The following is a 10,998-nucleotide window of genomic DNA, read 5'->3' as shown; positions in this document are numbered from 1 at the left end:
TAACGTGCTGTGTGTTTCTATTTTAATTTCATGCCTAAATCGATAGCTAATTATAATTTGACAAGAAAAAGTGATTGCAATGGATAAGATCTACCTGCTCTGCTGCTAAATTGTAATGTGGTTGGCTGGATTTACAGTGTTACTACAATTTGTCTATACCATTTCCAGAGTCAACATAAGAATCAGGAAATAAATTTCTGGCAAATCATTTCAACACCACACAGCATTGCCCCAGAAGTCCTTTGTCTGCGGTTGATAGAAGAAGGAAGATTTTGATGTCTAATTGTTGACACTCATTTGTCCAGGATTGAAACAGCTTCCACCTTGGGTCTTATGACCAGATGCAAAAAACTCTATCCAGGACCATGGTCGTTTAGGCAATGATTATTAAAGCAAGGTATGCTTGAAGAATCTGAGAGTACAATTGCCATCACAATTAACATCCTAGTCCTTCTCTAGGCCTATCATACAAACTCACATGCCCCCCCCAAATACATACATATGAGAGAGGTTTTCTCCCTCATCCTGCAAACTTGTTAAGAAATGGACAACTGGATACGTAAAAAATTCTCTTCTTTGATTTTCATGCTTACCAGTCATTAAAGGGCTACTTTCCAGAGCAGCACAAAAAAAAGAAGAGCTGGTTGACCAAAAGCTTTTTTCTTACAAAGAAGTGTCAACCCTGAGCTTGTAATTAAGAAGTTAAAATCTGTGATTTATATATATTTATATATATAAAAATAGATGATCATACTAAGACTAAAAAAGTGAAAGAAATCTCCATGTCAGTACTATATCTTTGTTTGTTCTCAGATTTTGTAGATGAAATCCTTGTGACACTCAAATTAACTGATATGAAAGATGTAGTTAGGTGTGAAACACACTATTGATCCAGTTGCTGTTAGTCCATTAGAGAATTGCCATTTTGGTAGGATAATGAACATAGTAGCAGAAAGTTCTAATCGATGTCAGAACAGTAACAAAAGGAAAAAGATTCTATCACAAGAGATTATTTTCTGTCTGAACCCTTGAGAGGTCAAGAGCGTTGTTTATATTACTGTCATGGCTGATGAGCTCACAGCGGTGAGCTAAGTGGAAAACTGTGCCAATTGCATAACATGGATAAATCCTAAAAGAAACTGTGCTACTACTCATATTTTTATTGGGCATTAAGATTTAAATACTAAACAACTGTAACATGATATTCTGAAGCTAGTGGAGCTACTACTATACTAAAAGGTAAACTTATTTTTCAGCTTCTCTGCCTTCATACCAATCTGATGTGGCTGGCAGATGGAGTGCAAGACATTCACTGTTGAGACATACTTTCGTGTTGGAAAAAAAAAATCCAGCCTTCCTCCCTATAACAATGATCATTCTGATGACCTGAATCATCCTACAGAAGTTCCTAAGGAAACCTGGCTGTCAGCGAAGAACGGTTGCATTTTTTGTTCCTTTCTTGTGTTTTTTTTTTTTTTTTTTTTTTTTTTTTGTTATTTCATTGATATTCTGTTGAAATACAGCAGCCTTGAATCAGGCCTGATTCAGAAAGAAAACTGTTTTCTTAGTTTCTTCCCCCCTCTTTTTTCTCTGATGGGGGAAAAACACACACCGTAAGATCCTTTTTCCCTTTTGCAGCATAAAAGGAAATGAAACTCAGAAAGTCTCCTGTAATAAAGGTTTGAGAAAGAATTCTCTCAAGAGTGGATATTGTCTTCAGAGATATCTGAAAAAAGCAGGAAGCAGTTCAGTCTGGTACCTGGTACTCTTTGGGAAAACTAAAACGGGAAGCAGGTTGCAGTACTGCTCTCTTGTAGAAAACTGCAAGTGTTTGTGGCATGGTCCATTGTCCAAGAGTATAAGAAAAGAAGAAAGTTGGCTGTTTCTGTAGCTAAAACACAGTTTCTCCCACAAGATCCAGGATTATCTCCACTGTCTCTGCAGTACAAGACTGATGAAGATGACAAGCAACGTCTGCAGTGACCAGCCAGGCTGTGTGGCTGAAGCTTCCACCTCCCTCCTGTCTGAGTCGACAGGTGGTGCTTCAGTGGTGATGAAATCAAACTCGGTGGGACAGATGTCATCTGTACAGCCACTTCCACTGCCTGAGCCGCTGGTTTCATCACCTGGCACAAAGGAGTGAGGGAAACAGCATGAGTGTTGTTGGTTATAGCTTTCATCCCTTTTCTTCATTCCCCTTCCATCTGGCACCCCAGTGGGATAAACACATTGGGAATGGGAAAGTGGTGGTGATGCTAAATTTCATTCAGCAAAGCATCCAAATGAAAGCCACTGTTACTTAATTAGACGATTAAGTGCTCTTCTGACAAAGAAGTGGACTGTTGGCATTATGGAAAGCTCTCAATGTCTTGATACACTAGACATGAAGATTAATAAAAGAAGCAAAAGAAAGAACTATATAACTGGAGTTTCATGTGACAGAAAAAGAATTCTTATATTGTCAGCAGTGCAGAGCACAAAGACTAAAGAAAGTCATTGCAATGGAACCAGTTAATAAATGTGTTCCAAAAAGACATTTATGTAATGACAGTTAATGGTTTCTTACTTGTATCCTGGAAGTTGACATCATTCCCATTATATGCGTTCTTCAGTTTGTTAGTCATGACACGTAAGGCCATGATTTGTTGTCGAATGAAGGTGTCTGGCCTTGTGATGTCCACATCTACTTCTGGATTGTTGATCTGGTTGGTTAACCCATCATTCATAATCTCAGGCAAGTATCTACATAGCAGGATGAATCATTAGTTTGAGATGCAGTAATTTCAGAAATAAAACACTGTGCAGCAAATGGTGTGCTAAGCAATTCAATATGCAATTCTTGAACAGATCCAGTGGACCTATTTTAAAAATATAGTTTTTAATTTTACTGACTCGGAAGGATCTTTTTAGTAGCTTAGCTACTACAGGGAGCAGAAGGAATTTAGGTTTTTCAACCTCTTAACTTTACATATACTCTCCAGCAAGTGCACTGACTGTGTGAGCTATGGAAAAGGTTCAGAAGCCAGCAGTAAGTCACTGCATGTTCATATCCTCTGCTGATGTGAATGGTTATACACTAAATTAAACGTCTAACAGTGCATTCTTCTGTTTTTACCTCTTTCTGCTTAAAAAATACAAAGTCCTTTGTTATATAGAGCTTTTTTTTTGTTCTGAGACAGTTTAGAAGCCTACCTTGAGGCATTATGGCTTTGTTTAAAAAACCACTTAATAAATTTTCTTCTCTAATTCTTTCTTGTATCCCTTTTTTAGGCCACTGTGAACAGCATGTCCAACCTATATCACATCCAGACCCATAAAAGGGGTTGTGATTTTACCAAACTCCAGTATTTTCTTTGATTTTGTCCTTATTCCTTAAAACCAGGCTACGCTTGCATCTTTCATGTACTTCGTGCATAACATTTAAGGTATGGCATTTCCTATCCATCCATCCAACTGAATTTTTTATTCAGGCTCTTAGCTTTTAATTTCTTGATTACTGCAGCATTCCTTTCTCTGACCTTGACAAATACAGTCTTAGTCTGCTCACAAGCATCAAGTGTGCTTTTGCAGGTAACTCTCCGCTACAAAAAAGCAACCTCCAATCATCCTAGAGTAAAAATCTCCATCCCCCTTTGTTACAAAGATGCACACTTTATTCCCTGCTGCTCTTTGTCCTCAGGAAGCTCTCTTTATAGGCATCAGTAAAGCTACCTTTTTTTCTGCTTTGAATCTCTGTTAAAAATTATCTGTGCGTTTTACAGCTGCCAGGCTGATAAAAGGTTGACATTTTTTTCTCTCTGCTGGTATTGTGCCCTGAGAAAATAGTGTATCACTGCTTCCCTGTTCTCTCTTGCCTGTCTTTACCTACTGTCTTTGTCTCACATTTAGACTGCAAGGGATTTGGGGCAGATCAACCCTTTGTATATGTTTTTTATAAGGATATGATCTATTCTGCAATTAGTGTGCATACCAGGCTATGCTGCTGATGTTTGTTAGACTCCTCATGTGGGTGTGTGCTCAGACAGTAAATAATGATAGCACAGTCTAGCCTACTAATGACAAACGTTCATGATGCCTGGTACCAAATATAGTTTAAGAATATTTCATATCACTCTCACTTGAGCACACACAATTCTCTATCAGTATTCAAATTTGGCACTGATGACAGCATTGTTCATACTGGTCTGGAAAAATAAATATATCTTAAAAATAATCGTGAAAGTAAGGGAGAAGAAAGGACTTTCTCTGCTGAAGTCATGGTTTAGGGAAAATAAGTTTTGTGTTGCTTCTGGAGGTTCACAAAATGGCAGCTGCTTTGCTGCACCAAGGAAGGGTTTAGTCTCATTGTAATAGGTTCTAGCTTTGCAAGATGAGACTCATTTGTTGCCAGTGGCCTTTGAAAGCTTACATGAGAATAATCCCAGGGGAGCGTGAACATATAAGAACCAAACACAATTGCCAAAAATATCCAGCCTCAAACTGCATGTCCTGTTGTTTCACTAGTACCATGATGTGAAATAACAATGCTGGGGGATCCCATCCAGACTCCTGTGGTAAGGCTTATTACGGTGAGAATACAGAGACAGCACTCCAGCACAGAGGACTGCAGACCACGATGTTATGAATCACTAAAGATAGAATAGGAAATAATTCTTCAGAGATGCCTGGAAGCAGCAGGATGGAGACCTTGGCAGGTAGGGATGCCCTGGGCTGTAAAGGAACAGATCTCCATCTGTCACACGTCTCTACAAATGAAATGGCTGCTGTAGATAAATTACTCATTCTAGAATTAAATCAGTGATTTCAAGGTGAAAGTTGATTAAAAAAAGCAAGGATGTAAGACTTGACCTTCTGGCTCAGAGAGGATTTCCATCTTGCCCCGTATCCTGTCCATGAAAATGGCTACAGCTGTTAGCAACCAGAAGTGATCTGAAATTGCTGAATATTCATGTGGATTGCTCTCCTTGTTTTTGAAAGGTTAGCTGCTCTTTATTGCATGCTATCCATGAGAAGCTATGGCTAGCTCTGCATGGCAGCTCACAGGCTTTCTTTGACTGATTTCTGTTTGATTTCATTTTGTCTTATCATCAATAATAGAAGAAGATTCTAATTGCTTCTGAGAGCAATTAGAGAGTGCTCTGATGTGCGCGTTTCATCCAGGTTCATATTTTACACTGTGGCTAGTGTGGATCTGATGTCCTTCTGAAGACCATCTAACTTTAAATGGGCCAGCCCGTTCAGTTGTAGGAAGAGATTTGTCAAACTGTCACATATCCTGCTGTATCTGCCCAGGATGTGCTGATCTCCAAAGCATTCCTGGCACAGAAGGCTTAACCTCTCAGAAGAACAGTCCAGTGTACCTGACCTAGGTGTGTAAGGGAGTCATACTGGATGTAGGTCACAAGAAATCCATGGTCTTATGATTGCCTAATGGTTAGGAGGATAGTTAAATTCCCTTGGCATTTAGGGTGTAGGAGCAAAATAATTAAAGAGGCTAAAAATTTATCTTTAGGTTTACACAGATAATAAAACCTGTAAGTTCAAATGAAAGTGTCTGCATACAAGCAGAGTGTCACTCTTGCCAGATCTAGTCAACACAAGATCTAGTCACAGCTAGTCAGGAGTTTATTCATCAGTGGAGCGGGGACAGCTGTTAGAGTCCCATGTGCCTTTGGCCAAATGACTAGTTCATTATATTTCATCTGCTGGGATTTACTTGAATAAACATAGACATCTGGTGCCATTTGAATACTCTTGGTTATTTTTCCTCTTCTCATCACTAGCTCTAAAAGGTGAGGCTTTCTGGATCATATCTGCAGGCTTGAGGGGGAGGTCTTGGACATTTGGGGCATCTAAAATTATAGTGTGTGTCTTACTTTAGGACAGCTGCATTGAGTCTTGAATACCACTTTAGCCACCAGGACTTAGGCTTGGTGTTGTGCTGCCACTCCAATAGGGTTTGAATATCCTGCAGGTCCAGGGTCTAATTCGTCAGCTACATGCAGATATCTTGACTATTTAGACCATCTAACATAGCAGGAGGTAAGTGTGCTCAGGCAGTGGAAAACTGTCTCTGACTACATTGACGGGATATTGGGTCTGTCTTCAGGCACCTTAACATTGGTGGTTTTAAAATCACTTAAGCAATTTTAATATAGCCTGTGGTCCAGAGGGGAGGTAGTGTCCTGTGTCATACTCATCTCGGATGTGCCAAAGAGTCTCCAATGATACTACTATCACATGGGCAACACACTCCTTATTGTCTTATTCACATTTAAGTACATGAATTCACATGTCTGAACGTGTAGCTGTATTCTGGCCTCATTAGTGAACAAGTTCACCTACTTCCTCAGGGGAGGAAAAAACAGTCAGAAAAGCCTATATTGAATGTAAATATCTTTGAATTGTTTTCCTTTCTTTAAAGGACTGATGCAGACACAAGAACATGCAGCCCAAGGTGTTTCCTGAGCAACAGTCTCGGAGAGGCAGCCCAGCATGTGTTCTGACAAAAGCATTTTGATGTGTGTGGGGTAGGGTTAAGTCACACCGAATAGGAAGCCATGTCTTGGGACCACTTTTTGACAGAAGATTTGTTGCTGGCTGGGCAAAGTTGTTGAACACAGCTGCTTTTGCTGCAGTTCTGTAAGTGGAGACACCCTTGTGAATTTTGAGCTTTGCCGCTGCTTCTGCTCTAGTTAATGATCTCTTCGTAGGCTTGGCCATTACAAGAACTGTATGCCCATTATAAATGAAAAGAAGCGTCAACCTGAATCAGTGTCTGTTCTCTGCAGCCTCTGAGCAAAAAAAAATAATCAAGCTTTCTTAGCCCTCTGAGTATAGAGAAGCTGAATAATACTGTTTGTTTTCTGCTGTTTGCTCCTTGTTCAGCTATGTCAGGATTTTAGTGTAATTTACATTGTTTTCTAAAATATTAATGCCTGCCATTCCTCTTAGCTTTTCCACAGTTCTTGAGTTCTCACTTATCTCAGCAGACACAGCAAAAGTGTCTTTTGGTACATCATAGCCAAGAACCAGAAAGTCTATTTAAAATCACTTTTTTTTTTTTCCCCCTAATAACCAGTTAATACTCCAAGATTTCTACTTCCTTTTCAAGTCTAGAAATGACTGATGAATCTTTCAGGTAATTTATTGAAAGGCTGTAGATATGACACTCCCCCCCCCTCCCCACCTGTCCTGCTCCTGTAAAAAAAAAAAAAAAAAGAGGAGTCTTCTGATTTTTAAAACACATCTGGCTTAAAGGGCAACATTTTCCATATTTTGCTGCCACAGCAGCTGCTTAGAGTACAACTGGAGCATGTCACCTAGGCAGTACTGGAGATTTTCCAGGTGCACAGAATTGTAGGCAATAGAGTACAAAATACAGCACAGGCTTACTAAGGCTGGGCTGGGAGTATGCAGTCACATCTGGTCCAGAAAGATAAGTGCAGTGGAAAATTGGCTTGTTTGGCTAACTAGATCACCTCATCTGATTCTGTTTGCTCAGGAGGTAATCCCCACAGGATATTTTCAGTTTGGTTTTTTTTTTTTTGGATCCATCTTGGAGAAAAGCTTGAGGAGACATAAGGAGAGGAAGAAAATAGTTTATCTGCCAACTTGCTGAAAGGAAGATGTAAAAATAGACTAGAACCATCAATTAAGAATAGGCAGTTTTCACACTTACTGAGAAGTGGTTTATTCACACTTTCACTAGTGGTGATAAACAATTATCTGTGCCTACCTCCAAGTAAAGGACATTCAACTCATTCTCACTGGAAGTCTTGCTGGTCAGCAGTGAGTAACTTTAGGAGGGAAAGCACTGATCTGGAGAGCCTTTCTTCCCACCTGAATTTCACCAGGAATTAAAGGGTCTCTGCTAGGGAAGTAGACAGTGTGGCAGGAGAAGAAGAGAATTTCAGACATTTGAGAATCTATACTGTGTTCATTTTGGTGACATACCTTGTAGTTTTGAACTAGATGTTGAAAATTATAATGTTCATTTTTCCTTTTATTCCTTACCTTTCTCTATTTTTTTCCTGTTTATTTCTTTTTATTTAATATAATTCTATTTCTTCTTCATTGCACTTGGAGGAATGAAGGGTTCCCTGTGGAAAGGAATGCAGGTCTCATCTCTTTCATGGATTACAGCCTCTCAGAGATGAGACATAATAATAAGTCTACAGTCCTGATGAGCATGAGCACCAGTATGACAGTGCATGACACAATCTCTTGAATGTTTTGGTTGAAATGACCTGACTGAGTTGGTTGGAGTAATTCAAGGTTCTTCTCCTGAAGACCAGAGTGGTTTCGGATTTGGTTGCTGTTTTGACTTCAGTAAAAGTCACCTGTTCAAGGACTAATACCTTGGACTTGGTTTAAGTCCCAAAGACTGAATTCCATAATTCTTGGGAAACTTTCTTAATTTCTGGAGAAAATGTATTAGTGAAGAGGTTATCAGTGGTTGTTAAGAATTTAATTGTATGTAGGGAGGGAGGTAAATTTTTAAAGTTTGATCTTCCTGTTGCTTTTTAGATCCCATATAGCTTTCAAAAATCTCTCTGTACATCTGGCAGAAGACATTAATTCTTTGAACATAAAATTATGTTCAAGTTCTTTTGTGATACAGATATGAAGGAGAAGTCCTGCTGGACATCTCTCTAAGTGGCACTTTGTCTGAAGTAGCTATTATTATTTTTAATATGGATTTTTCAAAAAAAGAGATTCATCCATCTAATAAATATTTTCCCATTTCCACAGCATTTAATTTCTACCTGTTGTGACCTGATTAAAACTATTCTTTGTACAGGATCAGCAATGAGTCAAGTGCACCCTTCCAGAACGCCAAATGGATGACTCTGTTACTACATGGTTACTCACAAATTGGCAACCTCCATTTGGCGACCTGGTGTCACTGTAAATTAATCATGGCAGCAAAGTGATATTTAGGGAGTTTAATAACCACAAATGACCTTGGTGTAATGCCTCTCTCAGGAGAAAGCCAAGCTTTCATTTGCTGTGATCTCAGGTTTGTAACTCTTTTCCCCTGTAAAAGCAGCATTAAAAAGTGATGTGCAAAATGAAACATAAGGCATAATGTCTGTTTGGCAATTCAAAGCTTCTAATTCCTTATTCCATAACAGATTCTGATAAAAATCCAGCAATAATTTCCTTTAGCAACAGTAGCCAACACCATGTTTTCTCCTTACTTACAGTATTAATGTCTAGGAAAATGGGAGATGGCTAAATTTCCTTTTTTTCTATCATAGGCTGTTGCCATATTCTCTGGAATTTAATATGCAGCTCTTCATATAGCACAGAGATGCTTATGACAGCTGTGACATATGACACAGCGAACAAAGTTATACATATATGAATATTGGTCAGATTTTGCCATGCTTATTCTTGTGAAATAATATTTGATATCAGATACTAATCAGTCTGAACAAGGAAACCTTTATGTTTTAGGGTTTTTTTAATGCTGCAGTAAATGTCCTTGCTCACCACCCAAGAGGTGATTTTGCATCTAAAACTAGTTATTTTCAATACTATTTTCAATATCGTTTTCAATGTTACTTCATATACAGGCCATGGCATTCTGTGGCATTTCTCTGATTCATTACTATTGCCTTCACCTGAAGCATTTATCGAATTCTGTTACAAAACCTGTGACTATACATTTCCTTTGTGAATGGATATTAAACAGAAACTGGGCATAGGAGCAGTGGCTGGATGTGCTGAAATCATATTTTCAGGTGATGTTTTGAAGCTGTGATTCTACATCCAATGAAATGTCTGAGTTCACTTATCAAGGCACATTATTGACAGAGGATAGCTCTTCTCAATGGCTCCAGAACATTAATCTCAGCAGAAATCATGAAAATAACCAGGCTTCTCATAAGATAAATACTGCAAAAGAAGGCTGAAAACCTGCATGCATAAAATGCACCTCCATAACTCTCAACAAATGTGGAAGCTGTGCAAGAGACTTCAGTGCAGAAGCAGAAGAGAGCTGAAAAGTTTTGGCCACTTGGTACAAACACTAGTACTGGTCATGGAAACTAGCAGGGATAGAGAGATATTAGTGGGTTTGACTGCTCTTTTGTAGAAAGAGTGGCATATATCTTTTATTGATACATGCATCCTGATGTGACTAACGGCATCCAGCTCGGATGCCTGGAAACTCTGCTTAACTACTGCAGTGCACAAGCCTGGGCTCATGGCTTTCAAAGCTCACTAACAAGAAGAGATAACATAAAGAAAGACAAAATCCACATTTTTATTTGTCTTTTCACACTGTTCCTTTGTGATGAGTCCTGTAATAGCCAGACACTCCTCCTAGTTGTGTTTCTCCGAATCCCCAGGGGCTCTCCCTAGATCTGGGACTTAGGAACTAAATAATGACTCGTGCTTTTGGGCAGATTTGTTCACATGCATCCCAAGGTGGATTCAAGAGGCTAGCAGCATCCCAAACAGCCCTCTTCTCTTGTCTGTAAAATGAATTTTTTTAAATGTTACATAGTAAGACTAGGAAAGAATGGTATGCATTCAGTGTGAAACCTCCCCCTGTAAACTGTGCTCCTTATCAAAATGATTAGATGGTGAGATGATGGGGTGGGTGCAATCTATCTAAGTATCTGTCCACCCATCCATCCATCCATCCATGTAAAATGACATTGAGCAGGTTTGTAAGTTTTTTTCCTATGTTGTTTTATTTTCACTGAGTTTTTATATTTTATGTGTTTGTCTTATTTTCTTTTTTTGTTTTGTTTTGTTTGTTTTGAGTTTTTTTTTTTTAATTGGTTGTCTGGTTGTTTTTTCTTATTATCTCATTTTTATATTATTTCTTTGTATGTATTGTCAGGAAAAGGAAAATAAGATTCCAGTCCCTGAGTGCCAAAAGGTATCACTGCTCTCCGGATTCAGCTGTCACCAGACACTCAAACCTCTCCACTCCTCACATCTACCCAAAGGCACAGGTTACTGCTGCAGACCTGAAAGCAG

The 10,998-nt window shown here is 38.9% G+C and overlaps 1 protein-coding gene across 1 annotated transcript in view; it reads right to left on the bottom strand.

Moving 5' to 3' along the window:
- Positions 1–1,633: 1,633 nt before the first annotated feature.
- GPC6 (glypican 6) overlaps positions 1,634–10,998 on the bottom strand; it is a 522,514-nt gene continuing 513,149 nt past the window's right edge. The window contains exons 9-10 of the mRNA XM_018070973.1: positions 2,567–2,742; positions 1,634–2,126 (exon numbers count right to left, since the gene is read on the bottom strand). Coding sequence (XP_017926462.1) covers positions 1,924–2,126; positions 2,567–2,742 — 379 coding nt within the window. The 3' untranslated portion in view covers positions 1,634–1,923. The remainder of the gene's footprint in view (positions 2,127–2,566; positions 2,743–10,998) is intronic.

The sequence above is a fragment of the Manacus vitellinus genome, unplaced genomic scaffold (genome assembly GCF_001715985.3).
Source record: "Manacus vitellinus isolate BGI_N305 unplaced genomic scaffold, ASM171598v3 scaffold_2_pilon, whole genome shotgun sequence".
Lineage (NCBI taxonomy): Eukaryota > Metazoa > Chordata > Aves > Passeriformes > Pipridae > Manacus > Manacus vitellinus.
Note: the sequence above shows the minus strand (reverse complement) of the source record. Positions and strands in the feature narration are given on the sequence as shown.